This window comes from Agelaius phoeniceus, chromosome 4 (assembly GCF_051311805.1).
Source record: "Agelaius phoeniceus isolate bAgePho1 chromosome 4, bAgePho1.hap1, whole genome shotgun sequence".
Classification (NCBI taxonomy): Eukaryota; Metazoa; Chordata; class Aves; order Passeriformes; family Icteridae; genus Agelaius; species Agelaius phoeniceus.
The window spans coordinates 14,969,439-14,985,382 of record NC_135268.1 but is presented as its reverse complement, the minus strand read 5'-3'; the positions used below and the strand labels follow the sequence as shown (position 1 = coordinate 14,985,382).

The following is a 15,944-nucleotide window of genomic DNA, read 5'->3' as shown; positions in this document are numbered from 1 at the left end:
GGGAGATAACAACATTGGCATTTCTTAGTAATAATGTCTGAAGCATCTTTGACCCAAATATACTTCATAAGGCGTACACTTATAGTTATCCAGTATGTACCTTGGATTCATAAAATATATATATTTTACAATAGCAACAGCTAAGCATTCTTCTTCAGAACTTCATATTCAAACAAAGCAACACAGACTTTACAGAGATTTTACACAAATAAAGCAATAGACACTCTTTTCTTTCTTAGTCAGAAAATTAAAGAAGTTTCTTTCATGGAAAGAAAAAAGAGATCATGGATAAATCATATACCAAAGGTTTTTTGGGCAGGCATTTTCATTACCATATTTTTTAATGCATTAGCAGCCTAGAAGTACTTTTAATTAGGAAAAAAACCCTATTCCCTCATAGGATTCACCACATTTACATATGGGATTTTTCATTATGATAGCATGATAAGACAATAATTATAGAATTATTTAAGTTGGAAAAGACCCTCAAGATCATTGAGTCCAGCTGTTAACCCAACACAGCCAAGCCCACCACTAAACCACTCCCTTAGGCAAAACAAAACAAACTCCAACCACTCAAAAATCACTAGTTGCAGCCAAAATTTTATGTTCTGGATACTCTTTAAATATTTAGTACCAGTTTTTTTAAGCAACTGCTATCTTTCCAAAGCAAGAAACACTTAGTAATAAACCAGTACTAAAGAACAAGAAGTTCAACAATGTAGTTTAATAAATGAAGAGAAACACAGAATTCAATGTTTTGATCTTAATATCTTAATTCCATAATTATCTATAATCACTTATTGTTTAAACCTATTAATCTACTCTTTATTAAGAAAACTATTTTTGAAAAATTCTCAGTGATCTGTCTACATTTCTTCAAGCATTTTTGCCTACCTGAGGAGAAGGTCACAGAGGAAGTTGTATCCTTGCCATATCCTAAAATCATCCAACAACGTTTGGGAAACATCACTGGAGTCTTTGAGAAAACAAGAAAGTCCAGCAAACATCTCAACTATTTCTAGGGGAGAAAGGTCATCAGACTGCTGCATGTTCTGGACACATGTGGACAAACATTCCTTTTCTGAAAAGAATTGCAGTGGATAAATTTAGGATTTTACTGACATTAATGACAGCAAGAGGCATAACCAACACACAAAACACAGCAATAAAATTCAAGTATCTCTTGTCACAGAACACTTAATACTACTTGAGGATGAGAAGGATTCTCAAATGGCTTTGGATCAGAACCCCAACCTCTTTTTGCCAACCTCTTCCTCCCTTTTACAACCTTTACTCTTGAAGGAGGAAACTGTGTAGATAAATACTAATTTTTACCTTAAAAGTCTGACCAGATAACTCAACAAAATAAAAAGACAAATATGGCAACTGCAAGTAATTCTAAACCATATTTTTTCTTTTAAAACACAAAGTTATACAAAGCGCTAACTTGAAGTGTTATTAAATTCATACATATAAACCCTTACAACTTGTCATCTTATTCCTTTCTCTGGCTGGCATTTCATTAGCTGGCATCAAAGAGACATAGTTGCCTTGCCCTGCATAATTCTCATATTCCATCAGTTCAGTAGGTCAGTAACAAAGTTTCCTCAAATCTATAGTGAGATTTTAAGTTGCACTCTGTTTTAAAGATGCACAAATCTTTCTAGCTAGATTGATAACAAAATTTCCCAGAGGTTAAATCAGAGCATGAGAGCATAAAAGGATACTTCCTTTGCGTATGATGAAATATCTTAAATTTTTCCTGAATATAAGTTGAGTCTTGTGACAGATGTTGTTATCTCTTAAGTCAGGTTCACTTTTTTAATCAAAAAGAAAGAGGTAATGCTTACTGGCTTTCTTTCTAAAACTCCATTTCACTTTTTAAAGAACCTAGAGTATTTTTCCACACACCAGCTTCCCTCCTCTATGGATCAAGCCCATAGAGAAGTAATAATGGTAGCAACTGTAACACGCCAAATGACAGTCAAAACTCCAGTTATTTTCTTTGTTGCACTTAATAACAGCTTCACACATATACATACACCTTCTACACTCATCAAAAGCCCACCAGAAGCCTATCACCTTTTAAGTCCTAAAAACACTCAACTGGTGACTACGCTGTGCTTTGAGTGATACTGTACATTCACATCTTTTTGACTGGAATTGGAAACACACTGCTAGCAGAAGAAAAAAAAAACAGACTGAAATTTTCTCTGAAACATGTGAGAGCAGGGTGATGTATTCAATAAACTATCAATATAGAGTCTTGTAGCCACTTGTTTCTCAGGGTGTGAGCAACCCAAAATTGTGGGTTTCTTCTTTTCCAGTAGGTGTATACTGCTAAAATGTGTAAGGATGTTAGTTCACTCCAACAGTCAGTCCAATTAAAAACTACAAAGGCTTCCTATGTTGCCCCTCAGTCTAAAGGCCTTAAATATAATATTAGAAACCTATTTTATCAGATTTCTTACCTCAAGTCCTGCATACCTAAACACCCATATGGTTTTCAATTAGTGCAAAAAGAAGAATTTGTATGCAAGCTGCTTCCAGACAGCTAATATCCTCTCCAACACTGGTTTTCATCTGCAAGTTGTCAACCAGCTTGGCACCTCCCTTTTTACCAACTCCTTGCAAAGATAGATGATGACTTAAGTACTGCTTTCATTAGCTACCAAAATCTGTAACCAGCTAATGTCCCTGTACAGTTTCCATGCCAGCAACAGCCAGGATCTACTTGTCTTAAAAATGGACAGGAGACAAACTGGAATGATTCTGGATGCTTCATTCATTTAGTGACTTACAAGCTGGATTAAGCCCATGAGTTAACTTAACTTGGCCTTCAGAGTGCACAAAATCTTCAATCTGTAAAGCAAGGTGGGGAAGATGAGGGCCTGGCAGAAGAAACGCAGACTGACTGAAGTGTCAGCAATCCAGTCAGTGACAGACCAGGGAAAACACAAGGGCTCCAAACCCATCCAGCACAGGTATGGTTCTCAGCCAAGCAAAGAGCCTCCACAGGCAAGGCCCTAGAAACAACATCCTTGGGTTGGGAAAGCTGGGCTGGACCACAGGGGAGGAAGACAGCTGCCTGCTAAGAATTAATGCATCTTCACAGCAAATGTTTTTCAATACAGGCAGTTACTGAAGTTACCAAAAGCCTTTCCTTTTGGTTATCATGAATGCTACACCAAATGCTACATGAAACTATCCTTCCAGATTAAACTGAAAGGTGAATGAGACAGACTCAGCTCTCTCACTACATAACAGCTTAGAAATGTCATCTGTATGTAAAATAGCACATGTCCAAACCAAAAGCCTAGAAGCTTCCCTATTATTTTCATGCCTATTTCCCAAATAAGAAATGAAAGAAGAGCAGGAAAAAAATCCCAATAAGTAATACTAAAGCAAGAGACATACCATGGATGTATTTCACTACATTGACACTAAGGCCATGACGAGATATGGTCATTAGTACTTCTCCTGCACTCTTCCTCCAAGGCAGGTTATAGGGAGGGCACCATGAGGTTATTGCACTGAATAGAAGCTGGAGATCATCCTTCTGAGCCAGTTCTTCCGCCGGGGACACAAAACTGCACAATTTTACTAGGATCTGAAATAGGAAGTCATTAAACAACTAGCATTAATACCTTTATCACTGAAAATTTTGCCTAGACTTAGTAAAAGGTGAAACATTCTTCCAGTGAGGAAACATGTTAAAAAAGGTAATTTGCTGTTTTCTCTTTGTGTGTTCCTATACTTTGAAAACAATACAAGGTTATGTGACATATGGTTATTTCAAGTCCCAGTTCAGTTTAAAATGCTTACCAGAAGACTGGAAGCAGAATTTAAATCTCTTTGGCTGACACAGCATATTTGCATGGATACCAGAATATTCCATTCTTGGAGAATCTGCCAGTTGCTTAATTTGCAGGTTTAAATTCTGCACTGAGGGAGAAGCCTTGTGAGGAAAACTGCTGTATCCCTTCCTAATGCAGGAAGAAGGCTATTGATGGGTTGTTGGCACAGCAGCAACCATAACATTTTGGTCAAATTAAGTTTGTCAGGAAAGGCTACAGCAAAACTGCAAACCTACCTGAATAACTGGCACCTGGTCTGAATTTCCTAATTACCAAAACCAAGACAAAATGCAGCTGTGTAAGTGAAACTACTACATCGCACTCCCTTTTCTGCATGTTTTGAAATGTTTGATTTTTTGCATCCCATGCAGGAAAAACTCAGGCTCCCTCTCAGAAAACTGGAGAGAGGCTGTCTGCAACTGGATGGGGAGGTCTGAAATCTCACTCATTCCAGTCAGTTCATTTGAGAGCACCACTTTATTATCAATACTAGCCTTTTTTTACATCTATTTCAATCAGTAACAGCCAAAGGTAACAAGTACTAGGACCAGTTAGATGAAAACAGAATAGTAGTCCACATGTTGCTCTTTTAAATATCTGTACAGAAAAGCAGCACAGATTTCTGTGCAAGAGGTATTTGTCAAAGAAAAAAAAACAGAGGAGGAGTGGGAATTTACCCTCAACTGTGCTTGCAGGAAAATCCACCTCTCTCTTAGCTATCGGTTTTTTAAGAATCAAGGAAAAGTAAAACCTGGCTCAAGTGAAAAGTTTCTAGACTTTGCTCACATGGAGTATTCACATTCCTCCTGCAAATTCCCTGACCTATTTAACCTTTCTTACCTGTACAAAGACTTTCTGTAGTAGCGCTCGGCGCTCTGCGAGAGGTAGCTCATTCTGTGCTCCTCCAACTACCTCAGGCACGTGTGGAAGGTCAAAAAACAGATACAGACATTTAACAAGTGTGGAAGGCACTGACATTGTAGTCATGCAGTCCACAGTTTTCTGAGGAAGAAGAAAACACAGCAAAAAATATCAGTTCAGCATATTGTATATTCCAAACATCAATAATAATGCAGTTGATTGAAATGCTGGTTTTTCTTTCTCACACCTTTGGCGATGTGTTGACACAGCAGTACAGATTCACCATCTATTCTTGAGTGCCTATCCAAACAGTAATTTTAAAAATAGGATGATTTATTTACATGACAACAGCACCTCATAGCCACAGTTCAGAGCAATCAATGCACAGGGCAGAAACAAAACCTGTCAGTCTCTGCCAACAGAAGTTAACAAGTTAATTACAAGACCTTCAGCAAAGCCCTCATCAGCTATCAATTCTTTGTAGTAGGAGAAATGGGAGTGAGAGGAGGACATTTCAATTTATGCTCTCACTTGGCAAGAAGGTGTAAGGAGCTGTAAGAAGCAAGGTAGTAGAAAATATGAAAGCATCAGTAGGAAGAAAAGACAAATTGGTGTGGAGGCTGGTGACATACTAAAACAGAGATAAAATGATGTGCTGAATTACAAAGGCAGATTAGAGCAGAAATAACAAACCACACAGCTGCCCAGTATACTGCCACAGAAAGATCTCTGATGGAGCACAGCACCAGAAGCAGAGGCAGGAATGATTCACTACCACCCCCATACCACTGCTGCTGGCCTTGCTTTTTCCAGCTGCTGTGGCCCTCCTCCAGTGAGGTGTGCAAAGTTCAAGGTCTGAACTATTTAGGTGCTCTATGTGACATGCATCTCATGGGGCACTAAGCAGCAGTATGCAAGAGAAACCTTTGGGCAGTAATAAAAAGTCGCATGCATTATTCAAAAGAACATTATAAATTCAAGTCCCAAAACTACTCTTTTTTCGGGCAACTGAAACCACAAGGAGCTAAAGCATAAGTCCTGTGACAATACAAGAGAAAGAGGATCTTAACACAGAAAAGCAGAATATAGTTACATCTTTTGGTGAGTGTTCATGCAGCTGATTTTATTATTGCTTTTGTCTCTTCCACTCCATAATTTATCTGTAACTTTGCTGTTTCAGACTAACCTGTCCTGATGAAGCTAGTAAATTGATTGTGGTGAGCAGCATCCAACCTCTACTTGCTTCTTCACTTTGATTGACCTCCAGAAACTGGACTATGGCACGACTTGCAGCCTCTGTAGGGGCAGTAAAAAGAAAAAAAGCAGTAAGAACTTAGTCTGCTAGTCTGCAGAAAGGAACGCATCCTCTCAGCAGCCCCAAGCACTGAGCATAAATTCACCTTTACAGCACTACTTAAAAAAGGGACTAGGTTAGGCCTATGCCTTCCAGACACACATTCCAGTCTTACACATACACTGGCTTTTACACTGGCAAGGCTGCAAGAAGTACATTCTTTGGTCATGCATCATCCTTTGACCAGCAGACAGATTTGAGTAACCTGCAGCGACATCTGTTAGAGCAGTTTTGCTTTATCAATATATAATATATTTTTTCCAAGGACATGAAGTCACCATCAATTAGCAGCCTCTGTGGAAATAGCTGAAATTTCTGAAAAAAAAGCTGCACTAAAACAACAGTATGGATGATAATGGGGATTTTGGGGAAGCAGAAGTGCTGAAAGACAAAAGGAATAAAAAACCAGGAAAAAAAGTAACATTGAGAGTATAATCAGCAATTACCACATCCCCATCTATTTTTTGAGAATGAAAACAGTAACAGCTTACAGATAATTCTTATGATTGAGAACCACTTCTGGATGCTATTCCATATCAGTCAGAGCCAAAGACAAATACTCAAACTAGTAAACAAGTTATCAGCCTCAATAAATAAATCAAGAGAAAATGCAACCCTGTATCATCACTGCTGCATGAATACACACTTATGTAAGAAGTCTAAAATGCCAGTTGTGATGTCTGCCCATTACCTTTAAGAGATATCTAAAAACATTTTTCATTAATAACTGTGTATCAATCATCTCCTGTGCTTTTAGTGTCAACTAGGGCAGAAAAGGAAGGAGAATAATATCACATAAAAAAAGAAATTACAAAGAAATTACTAATGGAGGAATAAATCTGCAACTGAAGAAAAATCCTATTTTAATATTGGCTTGGTTGCTTCACCTGCTGTTGAGATTCCCCAGCACACACCTGGGAAGTTTATTTGAAAGGCAGCACATTTCATATGGCCAAGTACTTATCAAACTTGTAGTATCAATTACAGTGAGAAGATCACTTTCTGAAGCATCACACTGTAAGCTGTGCAGATTTGCTTCATTTGTTCAACAGCTCCTCTCTCATGTTTCTGTCGGGCAGACTTTTTTCCATAACAAACTTTTGTACAAACCGCTGGCTTTTCCAATTCTGGTGCTAAAGTAAGGAGAGGCCCCTACCACTTCCCTCCATGAGATTGAGATAAAGTTTGAGATACCACGGTGAAAAGTAAGGCAATTTATAAAACTCACACAAACAAGGACAAGTAGGAATTTCCCAGCAAGCTGACCTGAAACTATCGGTGCAAAGCACTGGTCAGATGGTTGGGTATATGAACAGGCCAACCTAGCAAGCACAACAGCCATGACACACTTGCATTCCCTATACTAAAGGCATAGGCAAAATGCCAGAATTCCTGACAAAAGCTGGTTTTCCTCAGTTCTGAGAGCCAAGCATGTCTAAAGCATGCCCTGCTGCTACAAGTGCCCCACTAGCACAGCATAAGGAGTGATTTTGTAGGCCTATTACTTTTCTATCCCACCACAGACAGAGCTGGGCAATCAGTCTCTGCCTGCAAGAGACTGCACACCAAACTGGGTGTACACAGCCTCCTTTGGGCACAGTCTCCAAAGCCACCTATGGAATAAGGGCTGGTTCAGTTATCTTTGAAAGTGAAACTCAGGGGTTAAGTCCATGCTTCTGAAGTTGTCATGCTGCTGGCATCCTGGCATAGCAGTTGAACACTATAAATAGCAGTTTCAAAACTGTCACTCTTAATTAAGCACTACCTAAAACACAGACAGCATTTTAAGTGCTGGAACACGTTCTCTTGTCATCTGCTCTGAGCAAATTTGATAGCGCTATCATTTAAGATTACCTTCTATCATCAGCACTAGTCTTAATTTATTCCTTGTACCTTTCCCCTGTTTTTGAAGAGCCCAAGACATCATTTAATATAACATCCTCTATGTGCCCCACTCAGATGTCCTTAGTCCTTCAACTTCTGCTGCAGAAGAAAGCCAGCACAGGAGCAGGATATGCTAACTAGTAAAAACAGCAAAAAGGCAAAGAGAAAACCCTATAAAATAATATGTAAATATACCTACTGAGACAATGGTGCAAGCATGTACATATGAGTATGACCATGACTATGTAGTTACATGGTTAATACACAGGAGTCAGATTTTCCAGCATGGATTTAGTATATATGGGATAGAGGCTTGGTAGAATCAAACAACAAGATTTTTCTCATGTGTAAGAAGTGCACTGCATCCTGGACTTCAGAAAACCAAAAGGTAGCAAGCAGTGGGATTAGAGTAATTCAGATGGGTAGCAAAAATCACGCTACAAGCACTGCAAGCAATGTTGTTGCCTATAACAATAGCACTAAGGGCAAATTTAGTACAAGAAGCTTTTAGTTAGATGATCGAGAACCATAAACAGCATATAACAGCATAATCAGACTTCTGTAAAACTTATTCTGGAGGGCAATATTACTGAAAAAAAAAATCTGTTCATCTGCCAAGGGTGGGAGGGGAGGTGCAGTCAAAGGTATGGAAGGGTGTGTCAGGAGGTGCTGAAGGTGAAGCTGAAGTCAGGGATCCCTTCTCTAATGGAGCCTTCTTGAAGTCTCTGCTTCTTCTTTTGGGAAATGCCTGAAGACACAGTCAGGTATCTAAAGTTACAGAATACAAATAATTCCAACTACCTAGATAGTAAGAGAGAAGTATCAACCCAAATAAAAACGTGATGGCACAAAGTCTGCCTTCCATCATCAGGAGCAGAGTTGGGCTGTCATCACACGTGGCAGATATGAAGTGGCTGATGCCTTTGCAGTGTGCAGGAATGGAGGGCTGCCCATCCGGAGATAAACAACCCAACTGTGCCAGCTTCTAGCCTCACTAAGGCAGATGATAAAAGAACACTTTCTAGGATCTCTTGGAAAGGCACTATATTGTACTACACTTGCCTTGCATAAGATGTGGTAGAAAGCACCAAAAGCAAACAGAAAGATTGACCAAAAGTAATAAGATATAGGAGTTGTTGATCAGAACTGGCTTTTAATGAATAGTAGCTGACAGGACACTTCTTTTTCCCTTCCAGAGCAATTTCAATAAACACAAACCAGAATCACCTTATAAAGCAAAGTCCCCCACAGAATAGGAGGAACATATATATGCAATGAAAAGATGTGCAATTCCAGCATGCAAAATAATTTCCAACAGTCTCTTCTCAGAAGAAAAGTTAACATACCTAAAAAAGTCTGAAAGCAGCCCCTAAGTGCACTTCTTTTATTGACAAAGATACTCCCTATCAGGAAAACTTCAGACTTCATTAAGGAGCCTGAAACGCACCTTAATAGCAGAAGGTCCCTTCGATTATCATCTGTAATTCACCCAAATGCAAGATGCACTTAAACAAATTATAATAACTTCTGTGGATTAAGGATAAACATAAAATTAGTTCTGCTGATGTGACAGAGATTAACTAAAAAAAAAAAACCAAACCAAAACCCCAAAAAACCCATTAGTTTGAAGATTAATGAATCTTTAAGAAGAATAAAGGTAGGCATTCTCAGAGGCCAAATATCAACCGCAGATGTGGTTTTCTGCAATGATGATAGATGTTTATCAACTTATCTCCCAAAATGGTTTGATGATGAGATAATGACAGTCTTTCAGCAGATCTGCTAGAAAAATGCCTGAGGAAGTTAAAAGGATTTTCAGTGATGAAACAGTTTGAGCAAATCTGTGAAATTAGGAGGAAAAGAAATAAACTGGGGGTAGAACCCTTCCCCCCACAAAAACCCACAAACTAAAAAAAAAAATAAGAATCCCAAAAAAACGAACCCAAAACCAAACAAACCAAGAAAAACACTCCCTAAAAACTAAAAAGAAGGGTGGGGGAAAAAAAAAATCAAACTGAAAACAAACCAACTCGCCCCTCCTACCCCCCCAAAAATAAACCTTTAAAAAAGACAAAATCACTCAAGGTTCCGGCGGTATAAACAACTGAAAGTGCTGGAGGTAGGAAGGATTAGCTGAACAGCCCAGCAGTACAGTAAAAATAAATCTAGCATTCAATAGTAAATACCGTAACAAACATTAACAAAAAATGTTGTGAATATTAAATTAAAAACTGACTGAAATTAATAATGACACAGCTTAACTGAACTTAGAAGGTATACAAAGCAGTGATGTACACTAGCTATCCAAATAAAATCACCAAAAAACCAAACAAAGTTTTGAAACTGTCTTTGAAGGGAGGCTAAAAAGTTCCAGACCTCTGATGCACCACTTTGCTTTCTCAGTGTTCAGTTTTCTACCCTTCTTCAGTTTCACTTGTCCTTGTAACCACTTATTCATATTCTGTCTACAGTATGGCTTTCCAGGTAGCAGGACTGCCCATCACTTAGGGAATCATTCTGAATCTCCCTGGGATAAATGTTAATGCATTAAATAATGGGCCCTGACTGGATGTCATTTGGTGTACTTGAGATGCAGACAATGGAGAGGACTGAGTTAGAAACCCATTTTAGTAAAACTGGAATAATCACTACCACAAATAATAACCAGTATCCACCAAATAACAGGTTTGCACACCCTCAACTGATGAAGTAGGAGAAGCTGTTTAGAGTGAAAGAGATGTGTTGGTTAGAGCCTGGTGCTAATAACACCAGGTTATGGGTACAGTTCATGTAGGGGCCACTGACCTAAGAGTTGAACTTGATGATCCTTGCGGCTCCCTTCCAACTCAGAATATTCTCCAATTCCTTCCCTAGCAACCTTAGTTTAAAGACATGCTGTTAAAATATCTGCAAAATCACAGAACCACCAACTTCACCCAGAGTATATCTTTAGAAAAACACATTAAATGAAAGTGTGCTTTCTCTCCAGCCAAAGTAGCCATTAGTAGCCACATTGTTCTACCAAGTTTCAGCTGTGCCTGTCCCTTTTTTCAGAAGTGTTTTTCAGCTCTGAGCCAGATGCACTTGCTCCCAAAAGAAAAGAACCGAGACTATATTAGAAATAGATGTTTGAACATATATTTTACATAGTACTACCACAACTTTTTGATCAATTCAGACACAAAATTGGACTTATTTGTGACAAATGTGGCAGCTAAAAATCTCAAGTATATAGAGCTATCTCACCCATGACCCCACCATCTTCTAAACAGACTAGACAGTCCACGGCAAGGGAAACTATTCATTAATCCTCATAAACAGTAACTGCTGTCACCAGAAAATCATCCCTGTTGTACAGCAAAGACTGAAGCCTGCAAGATAATTTAACTCAGATGTAACTGCTTAATTTTTCTTACTATCCCTACCAGAGAAATAAAGCAGTTGAAATGTAGCTGAACACACAACTACAATGGCAATGTTCAGAGACCACTTAAGACAGGGTGCTGGCACAGTTACTATTGAATCACAAAACACTATTCTGAGAAAACTACTACAGTCTGCCAAGAATAACTGAGATATGCCTCCACCATGGCAGGCATTACTCACATAGCTATTAGCATAAATATTCAAAGGCCTGATGAAAATAATTGCCCTGTGTTCCATTATCAGATGGAGTAGGGGGAAAAAAAAGAAAAAGCAAAAGGAAAAAAAAAAAAAAACAACCAAAGAAACAAAAAAACAAGCCACAGAAAGAAACCCCAAACAACCACAACATACTGACAGGCAAGATTTAACCATACCACATTCCTCACTGTAAAATACTGCCAACACATTTATAGAAATCAAGTTCTTGCAAAATTTCTTCCCTGTCATTAACCATCAAAAGTTGACTTGTATGGAAAGCTTGTCTCTAACACAGGCTCAGCTATTTTGTTGACTTACATGGAGCACTTCATACCAACAGGAATTTGCACTTGTACATTACCAGAGACATTTCCTGCATGTTGTTGCTACTGAAGTATTTTACTTTTAAAAACATGTTAGGAGATATAATTTTCTGTCAGCAACTATTAAGACATGTTATACCTTTGTGTTTGAGACACAAGAAGAATGGTAGTTCTAAAAAAATTATGCAAGAATCTTCACAATCCACAGACACAGTATGAGGTCTTTAACATAAAACATATTCTAAAAAGCCAATAATTTCTTTTTTTTTTTTAAATCAGCATCACAGGAAGTGTGTATCTAACCATTTTAACACAGCAGTCTACAAACTGAGTTTTAACAGCATGTTAATTGGTTATTTCTGGAGAGAAAACTGCAACTCACTGGTCCCACCGAGAGAGTCACAATCTAACTGCACAACATGGACCCATCAGGCTTTCCTGAGGTCTAAAAAAGGTTTACTGACCAGAGTAACAGCAATCCTGATAACAGAGGAAAAATGACTGCTTTCTGTTTTAATACAAGCATTGGTATTCATCACATTAAAGCTTAGAAGAGCACCAAACTGTCCTTTTAGTCATTGTGGTCAAGTTTCCAAGTGGGGTGGAAACCATGAAAAATACCCCAAACCATCACCATCAACAAAAATCTAACTCTGACTTGTGAGGTTTTAAGAACTGGATTATCTCGGAGCAATAAGCAGAGATATGGCTGAAGTAACACACAAAAATGGTTATTCTCCACAGAATCCAACTGACTAGCAGGCATAACAGATGTTCCCTGGGAAAAAAGGTCAAGCAAACAGCTCCGTTCTGCCAGCACGGCTGTTGGACACTTATTTCCCCCTAATACTCAAAGAAAAGACATTTTGCGCCTGTTTACCCATAGAGAACAGGTTTGGTCTATGATATCTGTTTAGCCATCTGGAATGTTTCACTGCTTCACTGTTAGTCACTCCACTTAAAATGGAAATATATTGTAATTGGCACAGTTTGTGACTCCTGACTTCCTGTGCAATAATTTTCAGAGCCTTTTCCAGTCTTCATTTACCACCAAATCCAAACTGAGAACACAGCACAGATCTTAAAATTATCTAGCAGGCAAAGACTTGATACTTCTTGGAAGCACTCCTCTTCAGAAAAGGAAGACTAAAAGGAAAGCTAATGAAACTGCCCTCTTGGTGCACTGTCCTCAGTTATGCAACTGCCAATACAACATCAGGTTCTGATACATGCAGGGGTCAACAGAACCAAATCTCACCCTGACATTTAATAATCAGAGGAGTCCACTAACAGTTTTCTAGGGCTGGCATTGTTGGTCCGAATGTGGGATTTTCTGTACTTTCACATCTTATTAGCTTCCTGGGCAGCAGCTAATTTAAGATGCATAGTTTTGGAATGTTAACATATCCAAGTGACACAACACACCACCAACAGGCACCTCAGGCAAGAAACAGCAGCTGTTCGCATGCATGTTCTTGGCCTCCTTCTCCTAGTAGGTCATGCAACTCAGTTCACACCTCTCTGTCGCAGCTGTTGAAATTTTGTGGAACTCAGCTTTCTCTGTAATCCAGGGAGGAAACCTCTAACCTCTTCCTCCTCTCTACCTCAGTACAAAGGAACAAAAGACAACACATTTTCATTGCTAAAAACTCAGTTTCTGAGCCTGCACATTTGCTGTAAATGGCAGCTCTTAGTATTCTGACTGATCTGAAAATCACGATGCACAGATATGGAAAAGGCCACCCTTGTGCCCCATGCAATACCTGTGGACTTATTTGATGCTCTCCGTCGAATTTCAGTCACCATCAATCGTGACACTTGAGTAGTAAACTGCAGGAGGTCAGAAAATTTCTCTGTCATTGTACTTGGAGGAGCATTTCCAAACACCTAAACCAAGAGAAAAATGCATTAAAATAATTCCATTTACAAGGATCACTACCATGTTCCTTTGTGAAGAAGTATTCCTATGGAGATTACAAATTTTTCTTTACAAGCTGCAGCATTCATCACTGCACTGGTTTGCACAGTGCATGCTCTAAGATATGTCAGGGTTGGAATTCAGACCTCATTCAGGGAGGTAAAATCTGATGAATGGAGGTGAAAAAAAAGTTGTAAGTTTTCTTGCAAGATGAAAACCCTGCAGAACCCCAAAAGACTGAGATTGCACTTAATGAGGTAAAGAACAGGTACCAGAACAAATTCTCCAACAGGACTTCTGTTTTTAAGATAAACTCCTTTACTATCTACTAAATATAATGACATGTGTAAAGTTTTTTAAAAGGACTAAGAATTAGAACTGCCCTGTTATGTCCTTCCCCAATAACCTCACAATACCACAAAGTCTCCCATGTTGCTGATATCCTGACTTACTCTCCTCTTTTGAGATCCCCCTGAATGCAGCAGCAGGCTTTTTTTTTTATAAATTATCACTTAATTCTAGTAACTTATTCTTCATGATTAAGCATTTATTTTGTTATTTAATAATGTATTAGATCACATATAACAGGAAAAAATGTGTTAACTCTGTGGTATTACACTAAGCTGTGGAACACAATCTCAAAATGGATTAGCTAGTTGCTGCAGTAATTTACTCTCCATTCAAGACTGCACAAAAAATGGAGTCTTTATCCACATTTCCAATGTAAAACTTGCACTAAAATGGTCACAATAAACCCACAATATTCATTAACAAAGCATGCAATCCCAATTATGGTATCATCATGTGTGTTAGAGCTGAAGCAACAGAACAGCCTGCTCAACACCTGAACAGTCTCTCCTTGTTTAATGTTTTTTTTCCCTTACAGATATTTATGTAACGTTCAGTAATGTTCCTGATGAGCATAAAAGATGACAGCATTCTTCTAGCAAAACCTAAGTTCAACAGGTTACACTGGCCTCCCAGAAGGAGGATGTGTTCTACAACAGTACAGTTGATTTGGACTCAACAGTTGCTTCACCCCTGTCTCCTTTCTCTGGGTGACCCAGTTATCCTATTACAGCTAAACTGCTGACATACTTGGCTCAGGTCATTCTCAAGTCCAGTGAAATCCATTATTACAGCCAGCAAGGATGCATGGTAATTGTGGTGCCAGTTAACCTTGGAACCCCTAAGTCACTGAAGAAGACTTAAAAGGCAGAAGGAAAGAATAACCTTTGTCAAAGTTTGACTTCTTACCTCCTTTAGTATCAGCTTCTCCAGCACATCACAAAAAAGCCAAAAATATTTCTCCTGTCTACTTGCATTGCAAAGTCATGATGAAATGGAGCCAGAAATACAACACTGAAATTGAACACTCAGTTTCCTCAAAATAAAAGTAATTTTCACCCAAGGCATAAGTATTTCTCATACTGGAAAGATCAACCACTATTATTATTAAAGCAAGCAAATGGGAGACCAGACATTACAGGCAGACAACTGTTTTCTGCCCACCAAGAAAAACACCCCTCATTTGAATTACAGACTACACAACAGGCCTAGTACAGACATTCCAAGTTTCCCTAAATATTTCACAAGACCTCCTTTTGCAGTTGTCTGCATCAGCTCCCAATTCATCCAAGAGCCCCTAACTTCCACAAAGCTGTAAGAAGGGAAGAGGGCCTTGAGGTTTGCATGCTCACATAACATAAGCAAGATTATCTAGACCAGAACGCACACTAGCATCTTGTCGTCACTAATTGTTTAAAGCTCTTTCACGCAGACCAAGTGAAGAGGAAAAACTATTGGCCCTGTTACCTGTCCTGAGCTTGCTCAGATTCATCAGTAGTTACCAGGAAATGCAGAGAACTCAAAGTTACAGCAAAAGGTTAACTGAGGTCAAGTGGATTTTAATTAGTTGCCCCATAACCAAGTTTGCACTATGTAGAATAGGCATCTCCATTGGATATTTATATACCCTTAGACTAAAAGTGGTAGTAAAAACCAAGAACAGGATGTTACACATTTTAGCAGTAAATAATCTTTTTAATATGGAAAAGCAAGGCTCTTTCAAGATAATATAACAATGTACCACTTATTCAAAACCAGCCTCTTCATCATTC

The 15,944-nt window shown here is 38.7% G+C and overlaps 1 protein-coding gene across 8 annotated transcripts in view; it reads right to left on the bottom strand.

Moving 5' to 3' along the window:
- WDFY3 (WD repeat and FYVE domain containing 3) overlaps window positions 1-15,944 on the bottom strand; it is a 152,623-nt gene that overhangs the window by 81,497 nt on the left and 55,182 nt on the right. For all 8 annotated transcript variants that reach the window (XM_077176944.1, XM_077176948.1, XM_077176947.1 and 5 more), the window contains 5 exons: window positions 13,670-13,793; window positions 5,908-6,017; window positions 4,701-4,862; window positions 3,421-3,613; window positions 898-1,084 (listed from right to left, as the gene is read on the bottom strand). In XM_077176944.1, the coding sequence (XP_077033059.1) occupies window positions 898-1,084; window positions 3,421-3,613; window positions 4,701-4,862; window positions 5,908-6,017; window positions 13,670-13,793 (776 nt within the window). The remainder of the gene's footprint in view (window positions 1-897; window positions 1,085-3,420; window positions 3,614-4,700; window positions 4,863-5,907; window positions 6,018-13,669; window positions 13,794-15,944) is intronic.